This window comes from Anticarsia gemmatalis, chromosome 9, assembly GCF_050436995.1.
Source record: "Anticarsia gemmatalis isolate Benzon Research Colony breed Stoneville strain chromosome 9, ilAntGemm2 primary, whole genome shotgun sequence".
In the NCBI taxonomy this organism is placed as follows: Eukaryota; Metazoa; Arthropoda; class Insecta; order Lepidoptera; family Erebidae; genus Anticarsia; species Anticarsia gemmatalis.
In genome coordinates, this window is record NC_134753.1 from 8,799,140 (window position 1) to 8,819,358 (window position 20,219).

At 32.9% G+C, this 20,219-nt stretch overlaps 1 protein-coding gene across 2 annotated transcripts; it reads left to right on the forward strand.

Annotated features, from left to right (window-relative positions):
- The first annotated feature begins 382 nt into the window (after positions 1-382).
- On the forward strand, positions 383-18,530 carry LOC142975782 (acyl-CoA Delta-9 desaturase-like). Of its 2 annotated transcripts, none has more exons than XM_076118850.1 (5): positions 383-593; positions 10,590-10,817; positions 11,846-11,976; positions 17,467-17,672; positions 17,800-18,530. In XM_076118850.1, the coding sequence occupies exons 2-5, from the start codon at positions 10,595-10,597 to the stop codon at positions 18,305-18,307; spliced, it is 1,068 nt and encodes a 355-aa protein (XP_075974965.1). In that variant the 5' UTR covers positions 383-593; positions 10,590-10,594; the 3' UTR covers positions 18,308-18,530. The 2 variants fall into 2 exon arrangements, with proteins under 2 accessions (XP_075974965.1, XP_075974966.1); XM_076118851.1 differs by lacking the exon at positions 383-593 and adding an exon at positions 4,298-4,439.
- The last annotated feature ends 1,689 nt before the right edge of the window (positions 18,531-20,219 follow it).

Below are 20,219 nucleotides of genomic sequence, written 5' to 3' on the forward strand. Positions count from 1 at the left end.
ACCGATCACATGTATCAAATAAATATGCTCTACAAAATTAATTACATTTTGAACTGATTTAGTACAACGAATTAAAAAAACACATGCCAAATAATACAGGTAACGACAAAGTAGATTAATGTTAATCAGCTAATTACTTTTGTCTACTGATACCTAATTAACTCATCGTTTAATCCGAACTGATTGCGTGGATTTGTCGAAAAAAATATGAAAAGGACTTTGTACTGCGCCTGTAAGGTAAAAGTGTATGCAGTAAAATTTGTGAATGTGTGCATGCACAATATGCAATTGTAGTTATATATAGATATATTCGCACGCTGTAGCCGGTGGATCGGTCCTCGGCGGCTGGTGTATTTTGACCCTTAGTGTTAGTGTGACGTCAAGGCAGGTCGGTGCGCGCGCGCCGGTGCGCGGTGTTCCCGCGATCGCATCGTATCGTAGCAAAATCACATTTGTATATAATCGCTCGTCAGGAACTTCAGCCGGCAGTCTCCTCTGGTGCGTCTTCAATCAATCACATCTTACCAGTGATCTATTGACAGTGATATTGTATATACAGCACATCTCTTCTAGCAGTCTAAGGAAAAAATAAGGTGAGTTTCTTTTATTGTTCGTTATTTACATTTTAGATGACCTGTTTAAATTAGTTGAATGAATACAATAGGCAATATTATTGAACAATAAAAAAACACGATGGTGATGTTTGTCAAAGCTGTACAATTTTTGAATTTAAATGTTTTTATTCAAAAACCGGGAATCGGATGTGTATCAGTCTATTTTCAAGAGACTCCTCAATTAGACACCAGACACCATGGCTCTCCAAAAAGGATATTAGCACAAGAATTTGAAAACTTATTCAATGACCAATTGTAGTCTGGAAAAAATATTGCTTTACGATGACAATTATCTGATTGAACCTGCTTATTGAGCTAATTCATTTCTATACCAAATGCTTCGGTTATTTTGAAATTCTAATGAAATAGAAATAGCTTACTTGTTTGGGTTTTTCCTTTATCGAAATATTTTGCGGTTGACGGAAATTTTATTTCAAAGAAAAGTTTAGATACTGGCCTTCTAAATAACAATTTTGGTGAACAAATGATGATTCATCACTATTGAGCGAATTTAAATTAGACTCTACTTAGAAGAATAAATAAATAAAGGTCATGGGATTTCTCAATCGGAAGATGATGACAAAATTTATTTCTTATCCAAACTTATAGGTGAAAGAAAACTATCATAAAGACGGTCACTGGCTAATATTGGAATTTATTTTATAATTGGAAATTAGGAATACTAAACGCTAAAGGAATACTTTTTCCATAATAAAAAAACCTTAATGACTTCAGGATTTGTCCACACTGACACAATGACATTATAAATAACCTACGCATAAGTAGTTAAGTTTAGTTCTATTTTGGTATTTCATATAAAGATGCAGCTATAAGGAACATAATATTTTCCCATGACCATGCACTGAATTCTTTTTCTTTAAATAGATTTTATTTTTTTCGTTCGGATAACAGTGATAGCCGAGAGGTATAAGTTGGCACCTTCCACGCAAGTGGTTACAGGTTCAAACCCGAGGCAACACACCAATGACTTTTTGAAGTTATGTGTGTATTAGAAATTATTTTGCTCTACGGTGAAGGAAAACATCATGAGAAAACCTTGCATGCCTAAAAAAAGGTTTTTCGTATAGGATTTTAGTTTAAATCATACTCAACACACATAGATCACGCGACTTTCTTATAATGAACAGTCTTTGTTAATGATTATGTACAACTAATTACCAATGTCAAGGTTTCACAACGATTAGCTGTGAGTACCGTGATTAATATTCGGTAGGGTCACTTACTTTGTTTGGTTCACCTACATGTTACAAGCAGTTTACTAGCTTGTTACAACGTCAAAGATGTATAGTTAATCTTCAATATTAATTACATATATAATATAATGCCTTTTTCCCATAGGGGTAGGTTAGACCAAAGAATGAAATATCTTAAATAAATTATTGAAGTAATCAAAAATTGCTTATCTTTAGTATATCAATTTAAATAGACTAGATTGGATATGTAGACAATATATTGTTTTTATTTGTACGTAATTGTTCCTTATAATAATATATTTTATGCATCGCATGTTTTAAATAATGCACCACCTAGACACCCAGACATACTGACATATTTACATACTAATGCATAATTTCAATAAGTAACTATTACTTGCTCTATTTTGTATTTTTTTTTTATTTAAACACAGGTATGCGTAATACGATTTACAATTTTCGCAATGTCCCATGGATTAGGAAGCGAGCCGATTGCTATATATTAAGCACGTTACCAAACCCTGGGGCTATTATTAAGAAAATGTTAGACAGACACTAGATTAGAACCCGAGACCTCTGCTTGACAGTTGTATACGCAATCTTCTAGACTACAAAGGCAGATCATAATGTAGAACTATCATTACATATTAGGGGTTTATCAATGTCCTAATCCGATCATTACTTAGCTTGATATTAGTTTCCAAGCAAAATGCATTCTACGTTAAGATTAGACGATACATAACTATTTTATTGAAAATCAGCCCATAAAAGTAGTGTAATCGCTTCCACACTCGATTTAATAAACTAATTATAGATTGTGTTAATTTAATAACACGGTTTACTACGATAATAAAATCGATTCCTTTAATATTTACCTTGTTTTAATTCGTACTACACATAGTATTCGTACTACATAGTACTACAGGTGCATTTAATTTAACCATTGAATAATGAATCACAAGAGCTATAGGTAACTTTCTTTACTAATTAGAATTTATACCTTTACACACGTTTGTTACTTCCAACTACAGGAAAATGATTAAAATATATAATTTTGGCACTGAAACAGAAACTGTAAACAAAGTCCACTATTAGCGTTCGTAAATGATTATTTAGTAATACTTACCAAGTGTACTATTGCTTACTATTGTACTATAAAACTTACCATTTATATTTTATTCTTGAATGTAGAATAATTTATATTTTAGTACTAGCCCCGAGTATAATAGCGATGCCCCTATTACACGGGACTAACGTTATTAATGCCGAAATGTAAATGTATTACATCTCTGCTTGAACCTTCATGTATAACAGGCGTGATGTTGTGTACTTCATGCCTGCCAATATTTTTTACGAATCCAAGTCCCTAATAGAAATGATCATGAATCTATGAAATTTGATGTCATTGACGCTCGTAAGAAACTCTACCACAAAAATTAAACATTTTGAATTTCTCGGTTTAGCCCTGAAAAGAGGAATATTATACTGCATTCATGCTTAAACTCATTGTTAAACTTCCTTTGTATAAAATCTTTTAAGTGTTCATAGGAACATGTGACTATAGTAACAATACAGTAGGTAATAAGTAGAAGCCGTCAGACACTCGCTACCCGTTTGTAAATCAAATACAGTACCTACTAGACAACTTTGCCAGTGACGTTGGTGCTAGAATTTTCGGTTTAGATTGACTACCTACAATATTTTTATACAAATAAAATTTGAAACAGCATAAGCGCAGTTTACTGATAATAGGTACAGTTCTCTGTTGTCATTTTATCGGGCTGTTTCTCATTTTTCATCAAATTTGAAGAAGTCCACTAATGGAAATATATTGCCTCTTATGATTCACCCAAAATTATCATCGTCTTGTAGTCTTATTGTTATTTGATATGAGCTTTTTGAATACATAAGTGACTAGAATAAAAGTTTTATCAGATGTCAAGAAGACAGCGGACAAGGTGCTAACTTTTCACGTGACCTGAAAAACTTTTAAGTAGGTTGGTGTCGCACACGAACAAAAAATAATTTTTATCAGCTGAAAAAATATGAACATAGGAGAAGATTGCGTAAAATTAACTTATTTTAGGCTAACAACTGAATTAGCAGTCAATTAATAACAACAATATACATATGTGTGCGCATATTTTTAGTTAAAATTGCTTATGAATTCAAGGGCAAAAACTAAATATATAAAAAAGTAAATGTACGCAGAATATAGATGAAACGGGTGATAAAGAGACACGGGTGTCTAATAGCTAATTAAAATTATCTAAGTAGATAGTTAACGTGTCGGTCGTCCTAATGTCGTTCCGATAACATAGGTTAGTAATATAATGCAGTCTGTGTGACATGACAACGTGAGTTGGCGAACTGTCACCTCTTTCATTGTCCACAAGGCGGCATCTATCTCGTGATCGGGCGGCCGATTGTGATCGCATCACACAGGGATCACGCCACTCCCGCGCATTCGTCAGCGCGGTCAAATAAACATACGTACGTAGATTGCGCTAGCCACTGTACATCGCTAATATAATCGCACCGACAGTGATCAATTCACACTAACTGTTCCATCATTAGTCTTTTTGCACAGTTACCTGGTTTGAACGATAATGTAAGTATTTTAAGACTTTTTGTCTTACTTCTGAAATAAAATTTACATTTGCTTTTAAATGTGTTTGTCCAGTTTTTAAAGACAGTGAAATTAGCACAAAATAATTGCATGCTTTGACAATATGATAAATGTTTATTCTCATAAATTTGTTTTTTCTCACATAGTGGGTGATTTGTGCGAGCAACGAACCATTAAGTCATTGAGACACTTCTGTGAGCCTGCAGCATCGTTACATTTATATTTCGTGCATCCCCGGTTTTTTATTAGAGATTCAGTACCAGTATCAAACTAATGCTTTTTAAAATATAATTGATTAAAATCTCCTTTCTCACAATTATTCTTAAAAAAATACAATAAATAGGTACCTTTATTTACCTACTTGACTTCCTTTCTCAAAATTTCAAGAATTTGTTAGGATTAACTAACAAATTGTTAGATCTATCATTATAATCTTAAACGATTATGACAATAATCTATCGAAAGCATAGTATTATAGAGATAAATAATAGCAAAATTGTTTTGCACGCTGAAGGCCTTTCTTCAATAACAATTAATAAACAAAAGTAGATATTATCCGATTTGCGTACGTGAAAACTGTTATAATTTGATAAAAACTGATTTATTAGATATTTAACTGTCAAAAGATAATATATCTTTGTACAATCCTTATTAATTTGCGTAAGTCGGTAATTTACAAGAACTGACTTTCCGATTGATTTAATGATTGAGGAAAACACCTGAGTGATTTGACAACAATATTGAGTCAATGAAACGTTCAATATGCATGTAGTTTTTAAAGTCTATATATAGCTTTAGGTATACAAATTGTAGTTGTTATTATCTATACTTAATATTATAAAGCGGAAGAGTTTGTTTGTTTGTTTATTTGTTTGTTTGTTTGTTTGTTTGAACGCGCTAATCTCAGGAACTACTGGTCTGATTTGAAAAATTCTTTCAGTGTTAGATAGCCTATTTATCGAGGAAGGCTATAGGCTATATAACATCACGCTACGGTTATTAGGAGCGGAGTAGCAACGAAAAATGTTACGAAAACGGGGAAAATTTTGACCCATTCTCTTCAGTGACGCAAGCGAAGTTGCGCGGGTCAGCTAGTTAAGTAATATGCATCCTAACACGTGTACAATATAACAAAATAGCTGGTCGTTTTTAACACGTCATACTTTATGATCTAACATGTATTAAGAATATTAAATCGTATACATTTTAAGTCATGAACATTTTTATATAATATGAAGAACACGTGCTTGGTTTTAATTTGCAGTACTTAGATCGAAAAATATAAATAGAGTTTTTAGTTTTTATTCGCTACACGAAACGAAAATTGTAATTAGTTTGTTACGAAATCATAAAACGTTGCGGAATATTAAGAGGTTTCTAATTAACTAAGGGGGATCGAATTATTTACTTAAAGTATACTTTCAATAAAAATGTAGCAACAAACTGTAAAACCAATGTCAGTTCATGGATCTATATTGAAAAGTTCTCTAACTTTCAATAGAAGTGTGGACTTTTCTATTACGTTTAATGTCTGAAGCTGTAAATCTGTGATAACGTTCCCGACATTCAGTTCCAAGAACCACGTATGAACTTCTGAAAGAAGAAACATCGAGGAAATATACTTTTTTGAATTATTATAAAGGTCTCTCATACTCAATAACCGAAGATATTATTTCACATGGCTCGTTTCGTATCCGATATATTTATATAAAAAGTAATATAAATCTAAATATTATTTATTCAACGGTTCTAATTAAAGTAATTTGTATCAAATATAAATTGTACTACCTTTGTGAATAGTCAATGAAAATTGGATAAGTGTTCAAATAATTATTAGGCATGCGACCTTTTTCCCGTATCAGCGATCGTCGTTATAAAATGAATCATCTAAAAGAAAAACATTCCTATCAATGATATCTGTTTAAATCGAAATATTTCATTATAATCTTCTTAGAAGAATCGGCAATGCGTTATCAGATTAACTTGGTATTAACAACCCTTCGACAAACGTGATTTCAATGTTTACGATAGAAATATATGTAAGTGCTAGAGGCTGCCCGCGACTTCGTACGCGTGGAAACCCTTCCCGTGTAAATCCCGATCCCTCGGGAACATAGGGACAAAAAGTAGCCTATGTGTTATTCTGGGTCTCCAGCTATCTACATACCAGATTTCATCGTAATCGGTTCAGTGTTATTTGCGTGGAAGAGTAAGAAACATCCATACATACATACACTCACAAAATTTCGCATTTATAATATTAGTAGGATTTATATCTACCATCTTTGCGTACATCTGGTAACAGGCACGTCATTCACTACAATACTACTGCGATAATGACATCAATTTTATTGTTTTTTGTTTGTTTTATAATGGCATAAACCTTCTCTTATTACTGTGCACTGGTACACGTGACAATTTTGTTAAATTAAGAAATCATTATCACGTGACCCGAAAAATGAAATATTTATTACTCAATCCTCACATAAATATAATTTTCAGGAAACACTAAATGGTTTTTCCCTCTATTCGTATAAAAACATGAAATTAATGTTTAACACGTAAACTTACACCATAATTAACTGACTCTAAACTTTTGTTTTAAATCATTTTTCAAAATACGTCATTAGTTACACGCCAGCGGAATTTTAGTGGTGCATTTGTTTAGAAGAAGAAAACATAGGTACTGCGACAGGTACAACAATGATGAGAATTATTTCGGAAACCGTCTATAGAAAATAATTATCATAAATTAAATAATTAACAGTTCATACTGTAATACGTATTTTACCGAATTCGAACACGTGATCAACAAAAGTATTTAAATAATTATAATTAATTATTGAAATATATTGCTATGTCGTGTGCGAATTAAATGAACTGTTACATTTGCTTATTACCTATGGTACACGGGTTTAATTAAATTACAGACGAAATAGCAAGTCACAAGTCATTATCACTTGATAATATGTTCTTTCCTCAATTATATTTTGATGTTATAGGTACCTTTACGACATGTAAAAGATTATTCATAGACAAAACTACAAAACTGCCTCGGTAGCCTAGGAAGTAGTGCATTCGTTTTCTGATCACGAGCTCTCGAATTCTATTTCAAGAAGATAAAGTTTTATATGGCGTCTAATCTATATTAGAATACTCTCAATTCTTCACATTGTAAATGGCCAAAGTGGTTTAATGGTAAAAAATAATACGAAATGTAATTATGGATATGGAACAAAAATGACGAATTTTTAGAATGTCTAAAAAAGAACTTACCTACTTGTACATATAAGGAAATTGTCCTCAACTATTTTAAGTAAAAAGTGAAATTCAGCTGCAATACGTGCGTCATGAAACTTACCTGATAATGTGTACAAGGCCGGCTTGAAATCAATTCTGACGTCATTCTCATAGGGAATATTCATTCGTGAATTTGCTAACCGGTACCACGGTTTCAATACGTTTGCGTCAATATATTCTGCACCTACAAAATGAAAATTTCGGAGCTACTAATACCTCATTTTGAAAATTGATTATTTTGTGCGCTAATTATGACTATCACTATTGTTTCGTACAGCCTTTTTTTAATATGCTCCTAAACCGCCTAAATAATTCATACAGTAGGCACAGGGAAAACTAATTTTAGAAATATCGGATGTAAGTATGCATAATCATTAGGCAGTCCTAATATAAATAAATAAATAATTCTCTCAGATTTCTTTACCCAAACAAAACATGATATCGAGAATTTTCTTTTTGCCAACACAAATTCTTTCGTATGGTTGTAATTCCCATATAGACAGAAGATAGCCACATACCTATTTAACTTAAATAATATTAGGATTAGAAAAATAATATCGGTATGACAAGAAGCAATTTTTCAGCGTCAAGTTCGAGTCTTGAACTGATAGTTTGATGACCCTAAAACTCAATTCAATGCCAGCTATTGATTTATATCAATTTGTTCAATTTATATCGTATCATTGATAGAACATAGTTATACGAATATTTGACGCATATTTTGATACATAATACTTATTGGTCATAGCGGCATGGTATATAGCCTACAGGCTTCCCTAATAAATGGGTTAATTGACACAAAAAAAACAATTCGAACCTGTAGTTCCTGTTCAAGCAAAAAACACTATACTATACTCTACTAGCTGACCCGGCAAACGTTGTTTTGCCAAATAAATTAAAAAAAAAATAGTGTCACTTAGGGTTATAAAAAATAGATGCTGGCCGATTCTCAGGCTTTCTTAATATGCTCACAAAATTTCATGAGAATCGGTCAAGCCGTTTCGGACTTGGCAACGAAAACTATGACGCGAGAATTTGATATATTAGATATAAATTACTACCTACTATATATTACATAATAACTTAATTCTCTTAATCTGGCTCCTCATTATTTTGCCTGGAACGTTTAGTAACCTTTATCTCGGTAAAGTAATTTCATAGTCGATATAATGTTTGTAATATTTTTTATTATTGTTAAAACATGCGATTATTGCGTTTCTTAAGATTGTCATTGCATAATCTAGTCTTAGTGTTGGGTGATTTAATCGTGTGATTATTACTTATTATTATAGTAGAACGAAAAATTTTGATACGTGGTCTCCGTAAAGCAAAATTTTGATAGTGTTTCACCTATAAGATTAGTACAAAACTATTTTAAATTACAACTATAAAATTTACTTAAATAACTATAATTTTTACCATAAAAACCGTTCCAAGTCGTAAATAATTAATTTAATAACTATTACATGTGAGAAGTATAATTACTAGGAACCTACTCCTAACGTATAATCTTTATATATATAATTCTTCTGTAAGTGTGTATGTCACTGAACTTCTCTTAAACGACTGGACCGATTTTGATGAAAATTTTTGTGTGTGTTCAAGGGGATCTGAGAATGGTTTAGATTCACAATTTTGTCCGCTGAACAATGTATTTTTAATTATTTTTTAATTTATTAGACAAGACAACGTCTGTCGGGTCCGCTAGTTTACTAATAAAAAATAAGTATACCACTAATTGTACTGAAGAATTTTACAGTATATTGTAGGTTTAAAACATCCCTAAAGTATTCACAATTTTGAACTTTGCTTACACAAGATCACCCTTAACCTAAGTATCTTTAAAATTGTAGAGGTGCGTGATTTTTAATATTTATCCCGAGGTTATCGGTATTTTTACGAGTTATACCTATAGTTTTTTCTTCTTAAGTTTGACCTAATTATGAAACGTTTGACAAACTGAAGCCACATTTTACTTTACTGTAATTAACCTATGAATGACACGTTATCTCGTGCCAATGTATTACATATTCACGTGAATACAAAATCATATAATTACGACATATATTTTTCCCATCAGTCGTTGATGTACGATAAAATTATATCATTATGGCTAACGATATCATTTGGAAGATGGATATATTAAATACGTAATGTTTTTATAAATACATTTTTATTTAGATATATAGAGAGGCAATAGTTAATAATAACATGAAATAAGTATACCTGTCTAAATCATAATTTTTGACGCGAATTTCCGTCCTATTAATACAGCATCCTTATATAGACACCATCATCATACCACCATACTTATTACAGTGTATTTTTATAAACAATCATGGAAGTTATCAGTTTCCCAACTAGTTATCCAGGATACAGAATTTAAAAGTTCGATCCTACTTTATATAGAGTCGTGACTGCTAGGATTTGGCGCACTTTATCTTGCATACAATCTCTTGAATCCCGCATTGAATTTACGTGGATGTAAGTTCCCAACTTTCTGTTCAATTTCTATGCAGTAAAATGTATTCTCGTATAGTTCTGGAAGTAACTACTGAAAAGAAAAATAAGTGCATATACCTCATTATTTCACTTGTTGACAATATTTGACATTTTTAGTTTGGTCAGTTCGGTACGTTATTTACTGTAAAATGAAAAACTTGTAGCTCTGAAGGACATTTTAAGCCAGCCATTCATATACATAAATATGTATAAGTACATTTACTAAAGAAATAAATGTTAAAAAGTAACTTTAAATGGTTTCCTTAATCATAATTATTAGACTTTGAAATTTGAATGACGTGCCATTTAAATTATTTTTTTCTTTTGCAGTAATAATGCCTCCGCAAGGGCAAACTAAAGGGTCGTGGGTGTTGTTCGAGGGAGACGCGGCAAATGAAGATGCTGATGCTCCACCAGTAATCGTTCCTCCTTCAGCAGAGAAAAGAGTATGGAAGATCGTGTGGAGAAACGTCATCCTGATGGGAATGCTGCACTTGGGAGCAGTATACGGCCTCTACCTTTTCTTATTCAAAGCCATGTGGATCACAAAATTTTTCGGTGAGTATTTTTTCTATCTAAATAGTTACATAACGCTTTAAGGTATCATTTATTTAGTATTCTTGTCAAACTAAGTTGAGTAAATTTTTGACAGTAGTTCTTTTATTTTAATAAGGTTTATTATAAATGTCTTAACAATAATTATTCGCTGACGCATTATCACTATCTAAAGTAATAATTGTTATTTTATGCGTGAGCTATGACGTAAATTATTGGTGAAAGGACAACTAAACCGTAGAGTCAAAAGGTTTAATTACAAACGACAATAAACCGTCGTCAACTAATTATAGAGCGATTTATGTACTGCATAGGAATTATACAGTGATTTGTAACAGAAATTAATGTAAAAAGACCAAGCATTTGCCAGCAGTGGAGCAAGTTTTTGCTAGTTTTGCTCTACAAACATTATTTACGGTTATTAACTATGTTTTTTGTAGTACTTCATTACAATACATAATATTGTCCGGTCGCTCCTGTTACTTTTCATGAAAAATTCAAAGTCATATTCATTAAATTATAATATTTATTATATTCCAAGTAATTATAATTTATATACAATATGTATAATTTGGAATAAATAATATTTTGGACACGTTTATGTTTTTTACGTTCGAAAATGAATAATTAAATGATAATGACGTACTTGTACTTATTTATAAAAATACGCAATTATTCAAGGCCGATCTAATTTGAAGGTTAATGCCTACGTGGCTTACCGATTCATTAAAAAGCAGACTTTTCTTAACTTGGTATTGCACCAAAATTTTCGCGTAGAACAATATACTAATATATAAATCAATTCCAAATAAAAAATCAAATACCTAATTTCTGCCTGAATATTTTTAAATTAATTTCGTAAACTGTTCGGCATGACACATGTATGTATCAGCAAAAAAAGTTTTGTAAAAAAAGTAGCACCGGTCTCCTCTGACATTAATATGAAAGTAATTAGTTAGGTAGTTATTTAGTTAGTTGTTACGAAAGCCTGAAATAAGGACTTATTTAATGATATAGTTTGTACGTTTCAGCTTACTTCCTATACATATGCTCGGGACTGGGTATCACGGCAGGCGCACACAGACTATGGGCTCACAAGTCATACAAGGCGAGGCTACCACTCCGACTACTACTGGTGCTCTTCAACACAATCGCATTCCAAGTAAGTTTTGTAACAAATTGGATCTAACACACCACAATCAATATTATTTTATCCGACGGTGTAGTCAACAGAGGTGTATGAAATACACTAGAATGCATTCGTCATTTACAAGAGTCGTGTCTTTTTACTTGGCCCGTTACCAAAGTCCAAGTTACTATTGTGAATATTCTAATTGAATTTAGGAATAGCACTCTGGTCGACCCGGGAATAGAACGCTAGACTTTGTGGTTAGCAACCATATACATTACTTTCCAAACTATATATTATTATTGACTGCTTCCGTAGCGCAGTGGCTTAGGTCGTCACGCCGATACCACTGCATCGGGAAGTCGTGGGTTCGATTCCCACACGGAACAATTATTTGTACGATTCACTAGTCCCCGCAACGCAAGAGTAATTCTTAGTTCGGGAGATATCATTTAAAAAAATGCTGCTATTCGTTTTTATAAGTTCAAAGATAGCAAATACCGTAAAGTCAAAACTAAGATCCAAAGTAGAGTAAATCTGTGTTTAATTAAAACATTTTGCGTTTAGAACATAATCTCCTTTATGCATTGAATTCAACTCCATTGTGAGCACGAGTAAGCTAAAAAACTAAATGAGCTCTTAAACTTTAATGCCGGAATTTAGTGTAAAGCGGAGACGAACACAGTGAACTTTTACTACGACGAGAGTCCCGCCAGTGGCTGTTTAAACTGTGATAAATTCACATACAAGAACTAAATTCCTGCTCTTATTCTATAACCTAGACTATTTATTTGTAACTTACTAATTTTTAAGGAACCTGTCTATCTACATAAATATGTATTTATAAAAGAAACTCAATTACAGTGCATCAAAAATTAAAACGTTGGCAAAATTATGCAATGTATAATGATTATGTTGGGAATTTTCGAAAAAGACAGTAATGAGTATGTTCAATGAATAAGTCGGTGACCTCTGACGACAACACGAAAATCACGACCTCACGTGAAACAATGTCAATGACGTTCACATACTTACTTTCATATTCAACAAACTTGAAATCTGATAATGTACCTACTCAAAATCAAAATTAATCATTTGCAGTTTTTTTTATATTTTGATGACTAATGTAATCTGGTAATCTTAGATTTATATCGCTATGTCACGATTAAAACACGTGCCACTTTTTTTATTTAGAATCTTACCTGTAGAATATTTAATTTAATGGCAAAAGGTATTACTTTATAAATTCATCAGAGAATAATCAAAGAACCGACGGGGTTTCCCTCCTGAAGGCTTTATATCCCGTGACAATGGAAGCTACGACACAGAAACAGTGGCTAGGCTTAATAAATAATAATCTTCGCTCTACATAAAATGCCTTATCACAAAATTATCCGACTAAAACTTCGAAATATAGCTGCGTGTTTATTTTGCTATCAAGATTTTTACTTAACACGTTCGCTGCCCCTGACGCGTATGTGCGTTTTGTAGAACGCACATACGCGTCGCGGGCAGGGAACGTGTTAAACAAAATTTTCTAGTAATTTAGTGAATGCGGATCATACCTAATATTTATTGTAAAGCTGAAGCTTAGCTGTAAAAACTAGTTTCTATATTCTTTTATGTTTTTCACGTTCACGGTCTAGCGGATCAACAATTTCTCACCAAATTTTATTATATTTCAGTTAATTTCAGTGCTAAAAAATAATATATTAAACTTATGACGTTTGTAGAAAATAATATTATAAGTATACGTGCGCAGAACCACGTGTGTTGAAGGTAAACAAACAATTTTACTTCATTCAAGCTGGATGACGTATTGATAAGCTCCATTAGTTGTGCGTGGTGGAAATTTTCGCAAGTCAATAGAAACTTCATATCTTTGAACACGTGAGTTCGATTTAGTATCAAAAGCGTGCATGTGGCAAACACGCGTGAGAACTGATGATATCGCAACCTTACAACATGACCACTATCGCGGCGATTAACCCTCTGCCCGCAATTAACTTATCAATATCGTAATGTGTGATGGTTCTGGGTGCTTTCTTCAGTAAACACTGCTATCTGCTTACATTTGCACTGCAATAAATCATTATAACGTGGTGCAATAGATACTAGCTTAGTATCTGGGGGCACGGAAGTGCCCCCGCAAGTCGAGCAAAAAAAAGCGGCACGGCCGTAACATCCTTTTCTCGAAGCAATTCGGGCTATTTTCGACCCCCTATAATGTCGTTGTGGACAAAACAAGAAGCCTGAATTTTCAGCTACTAATTATTAATTGTATAAACACGGTATATTTAAAATTTCAGTCAATTTGAACCAGTAGTTTAAAAATGACAACTTGTTAAAATTTTGAATTTTGTCACTCACTGATTCACTGACTCACTGACTCACTGACTCACCGATCATCAAAAGTATAAGGTACTTCTAGCAAACTTAGAAGCTTAAAATTTAGAATACAAATAGGGTTAAGTGTCTTAATCATGGGAAAAATTCAATATTTTCTAATTTCGGTCCAGTTTTCTAAATACACTAACTGCAACATTAACTTTGTAATCCCATATAAATGTATAAGATTACAAGATTACATTTGCAGTTAAGAATCATTATTACTGTAGAAAATAATAAATAATAGGTGTAGATAGGTACATACTATATGAGGCATAACGGGAGGGGATATAAGGTGGGTAAGGGTGCTTAGCCCATGAAACTGAAAAACATTCCCATAGGAAAATATGTTGAATTATAAGAAAAAACGTCTTTCCATACAAATTGGACTTATGTTCGTTCTACAAAAAGAAGTGAGATGCCACCAAAAACATTCTGTAAAAACCTCAAGTCTCGCAGCTCAGTCTTTCTGGCGTAAAAAGTGGTGAGATCTATATAATACCAAGTCGATTAATCTATTTCGTCTTTACTTAAAGGACCTTCTGTCTTAAGTTATTACATAAGTTATTATCATGCCAATATTAAAAATATTTTACGTTTAATACAAATAGATCGACTTGGTCATCGCATGAAAACACAAATTCGCCATTAAAATTTCAGGAGCATTAACTTCTCGTCGTGCTGTGTAGTGTAATACATACAAATCATGCGATGGCCAGGTCGGTCTATTTGTTTTAAACGTAAAATATTTTTAATATTGGCATGATAATAACTTATGTAATAACTTAAGACAGAAGGTCCTTTAAGTAAAGACGAAATAGATTAATCGACTTGGTATTATATAGATCTCACCACTTTTTACGCCAGAAAGACTGAGCTGCGAGACTTGAGGTTTTTACAGAATGTTTTTGGTGGCATAAACAATTTATTACTTGATCTAGGAAATGATTAATGGAACTTAATCTTTGTTAAATTTAATGTTTCTAATAAATTCACAACAGAATTCCGGCGAACATAGTTTAATTTACAACTCTTTAATTTGAAAGTTTTTTTATTTATTTTACACGGATATTTATTCCTGGTTTTCAATGTTAGGTTAAATACAATAAATCAAGACTCCTTTAGGAAACAAAGTTAAATAACCAACAAACCGTTGAAGGAGAATAGAGTATCAATAATCAAATAAAATATTCCTTTTCCGAAACCGTTTAAATAGCATAAGAGCATTTAATGTCACAAAGATGATGAATTACTGATTGAAATTACTTTAGTATAATTAACAAATGTTGAGTATCATGTTGGAAACACCAAAAAGAAATACCAAGACGACTACTGTAACAGAAAATAAAATAATACTCATTTATATTAAACAAAAACAATGGAACTGCTGCCCTTGATGCTAAAGTATTACGAGTTCATTCATTTGTATGAATTTACATGCATAATATTTTCTTTTTATGTTTTTCAAATAATGTAATATAATATTTTGTAATAAAAATGTACCCACTGGTCTTTTACCAATTCCTTTGGAGTAGTTGTATATAATGTAGCCATTCTAAATATTTTCATGTTATTTTAATCTTAACGGTTAAAATGGAAATGTAATATGAAACAGTCTTCCTATTCAGAAATGGTTCTCCAGAAAATTATGAACCAATAGTTACCTATATTGTATTGGCAATACAGCGAATAAATATCAAGTATTACCGTTATCTACTGTACAATAAAATAATGTACATGACAGACAAAATTAAGTTCTAGGTATACGAGCAATAACCTGATATCTATTTGTTCCACAGTTTTCGTATGCAATACTAAGATTATGTATCTGAAATTGCATGTGAACAGAGATAAATGGCTATTTAAGTTAATCAAACAGATTATTTTTATGCAAAACATAATAATAAAAAGGTGGACATGTTGCAAATTCACTTTTACGAACTTTGATCAGCATTACTTAAATTTTTTTATCGTATCACGATGTCTTTGTATAATTTACTGAGTCTGATTTTCATATGTTTTTACAAAACGTCTGTATGCACACATAGTATGTAGCGCGAATCTCTACCACTATCAACTATTGACAACCAGCCAGCTGTCGGGAAATTTTGTATGAAAATCTGATCAGCGCCTCTAGCGGGCGCCGTAGAAACTATTTATGCAGTAGTTTTCAAATGTCAAACTATCGGTACTCGCTAGTATGTATGTATGTGCTATAGACCTTAAATACTCGCACTAAAATCTTAGTCATGTCTAGCCAAAGTAAAAAGTTATATATATATATATATATATATTCTAACAAACGTTCTCGTAACAATCTCGACATGTCATCTGCGTGTTCGTCATCTCTAGACGCGAGTTGTATGATCACAGATGTGTGCTATTGATGAATGAATTGTACCAATCGTACTTTGACAGGCTAACAAATACTAGCTTCTACCAGTGCCTTTGTCGACTTTGTGCATTAAAAGTTCCCCCCAGGCAAAAATATACTGTTGTTCTTCAAAGTTATAAATTATTTGTACAAAATTTTAATAAAATCTGAGTATCAAAAATCCATCTAAATATTAAGTTGTAGGTATTCTAAAAACGTTCGCATTTATAATTTTAGGTGCAGATTTTCAGCTACGTCTCAGATTTTCAATTAATTCCCGGGATTTATAAATTGATAAAAACTAAGTTTATCATTGTGAAACAAACACTAAAGAATATTCATTTGATTTTTTGTTTGTTGCGTGTATTTTGGAATCAGATAACAACGAAATTGAAGAAAAGAGGCTCTATTTTTATCTAGCCTATTGTGCGTGACGTCATGTAACCAAATACTGAAAGTCTTTTGAGTGTTACATCCCACACCTCGCAATATTATACCCGTATTTTAGCGAACTACGTCGTGAACCTATACCTACTGAATGTAATTTAATTTGAAATTGTGATGTGACTTGTTTGTTTTTGAACGTTTTAGTGCAAAGGCGACGCATTAGTTTGTAACGCAAATACATGTATTTTGCGATTCAATGTAAATTCAACCCTGTCTTTGATTGCATGTAATGAATAGTAAACTAATCATTGTCGAATTTATAAAGAAATGTTTTAGAATACAATATATTAAAATATGTTTTTTTTTGTTTCCAGGACGCTGCAGTAGACTGGGCTCGGGACCATCGCATGCACCACAAGTACTCCGAGACGGACGCTGACCCTCACAACGCTACTCGAGGATTCTTCTTCGCCCACGTCGGCTGGCTACTCGTGAGAAAACACCCGCAGATCAAAGCCAAAGGACACACTATTGATATGACCGACCTTAGATCCGATCCTTTACTGCGTTTCCAAAAGAAGTAAGTCTATCTTTTTGTCTATTTAATTTTCGTCAAAACACATTCATTCATTTCTCTATTTAATCTTATTTACTATAACGCGAACGACTTAAATACAATACTTATGAACATTTATTTCTGTTTTCAGACACTACATGATTCTTATGCCTCTGTGCTGCTTCATCCTGCCTTCATACATTCCTACTCTCTGGGGCGAAACGTTATGGAATGGATACTTCGTATGCGCCGTGTTCCGTTACGTGATGGTTCTCAACTTCACGTGGCTCGTCAACTCTGCTGCTCATCTGTGGGGAATCAAACCTTATGACAAGAACATCAACCCCGTAGAAACCAAACCTGTCTCACTTGTAGTGCTCGGAGAAGGTTTCCACAACTACCATCACACTTTCCCCTGGGATTACAAAACCGCGGAACTCGGAGGTTATTCCCTGAACATTACCAAGATGTTCATTGACTTCATGGCAAAGATTGGATGGGCGTATGACCTTAAGACGGTCTCTACTGACGTTATCCAAAAGCGAGTTAAGAGGACAGGTGACGGTACTCACCCTGTGTGGGGCGGAGATGATCATCACCATCACGAAGAGGTACCCGACGACGCAGCCTCTATTATTAACCCAGAGAAGACTGAATAACCAAACCAAACTCAAAAAATATTCCATTAGTTTTTAGACCGATAGGTGTATGTGTATTATGCCAATTGTGAGGGAATTGTGATAAATCTAATATTATTTATTTATTTATAGACTAGCATATTAGTGGTTTCTAAGACTTTTAGATTTAATTTTTAGATATATAACGCGCCTCGCCCATCCGTTTTCTGTTTATAAGAAAAAAATAAAGAATTACGAAACTCAACCATTGTTTCAAATCATCATTACCTTGTCCTAATTATGTGTCATTTAGCTTAAACCACATTTTTGTTAACATGGCACCAATGTCAGTTTCTACAAAGATTTTCCTGTTCCAACAAAATGTGCTTACGGTAATTATAATTGGACTTCTTCATAAAAACATCTCTCTAGGTTTTGGTCATGATAAACAACAAGCGGTTGGCAAGTACAAACCTTGAGGGGACTGTCTGACTCCAGTAAATCCTGCCAGTGTATGCAAAAGCTGTCTATGCTGATTGATATGATCCGATACACGTCAAGTGAACAGCCCCTTCTGTCATTTGAGATTAATTTATGAATATGAGTGTGGGCGCGGCTCTCTGATGACATACATTATGATTATGAGATTCGACACTGTAAGGCCCATTAACCATATTAGGTTCCCAAGTAACTATTAAGGTTTCCGCGTTCAATATATCTATCTATACCTTATACACCACAATTGAGTTGATTGTCATTCTAAGAAACTGAAATTGTATCTGTTGTTCGATGCGAAGTCATTATTCGATGGCAGTGGTTAATAAGCGGCTTTTCATCAGATATATCACAGGCATCGAATGTGGGGATGTTTGGACATGGAACGCATAGTACCAATAGATAAACATTTTTAAAACCTATAAACCTATTTTAGTTAAAATACTACAATAATATGTTTTCTCTTTGTCATTTCGCTAAGGAGTGAAAGAAACAAAACTCTTTATAAGCCTTTCATAACTTCATATATTTTTATAAATAAGAGGGATGGAGTCTGGTTGTACTTTGTGAGGCTCATCTGCTTGTTAAGTTGGCCACAATAATTCGTTTATTTTGTCAGTCTCGTCAAGGAACCTGGGAACAAAGTAGATTTTGACCTTAGCGCAGTAGGCACATGTGCATGTATTTTTGAATATTTCACTGAGTATTAATAAGGATGTGATTTCCTTATGATACCCTTATTAATACTTAATTTTGTATCCACATTTTCCTGGTACTTCCACAAAGCAGTCATGTCCGTACCACAACAAACAAAATTCTAGCTCTATACTAACACAGACATTGTGTTGTTTATATCTTGAAAAGTTTAAAACAAAAATACATACAATAAACGTTAACAATATTTGAATGAACGCCTACGTATTTCAAATAGCAAGAGAACGAAGGAAGGTACCAACTCAACAAACGAATTTACTCTCATTGTTTTAACTTAGCGTGATTGATGTTTAATTTACTGTTCTATTAAGATTCAACAATCAAAGGCTTGACGTCACATAAGAAACTGGTGAGTATGGCAAGTAATAACACTTTATTTAATCTTATTATTGGCTTTTAAATAATTATGAACTGACGCCTTTCAAAATGAGAGAGGACTTAACCCTAACTGTTGGTGACTTTTTATTCTTTAAATAGCAGTTTCTCCTCACAATGAATGACAAATAAATGACCGAAATGTAACCCAGCTAAAAATGTTACCACAATAAATACCTAATTGGTATTTGCAATTCTCTCCATCTTGATAAAAATAAATGGTCCTAGATTCAAAGAAAAGCCCTTAAGTTGAACTGTCTATTAGGGGGATGGTACAACAGACTGTAATTTCAATTAGGGGGTGACCGTATGCGTGCACTCTATGGTTGCCATCAATTTGTCAGCTTGTTTAGATCAACGCAATTACTTT

Coding starts and splice junctions, on each gene's coding strand:
- LOC142975782 (XM_076118850.1), top strand. CDS start 10,595: ATGCCTCCGCAAGGGCAAACTAAAGGGTCGTGGGTGTTGTTCGAGGGA. Junction 11,977..17,466: donor TCAACACAATCGCATTCCAA/GTAAGTTTTGTA, acceptor TTTTGTTTCCAG/GACGCTGCAGTAGACTGGGC. Junction 17,673..17,799: donor TTACTGCGTTTCCAAAAGAA/GTAAGTCTATCT, acceptor TTCTGTTTTCAG/ACACTACATGATTCTTATGC.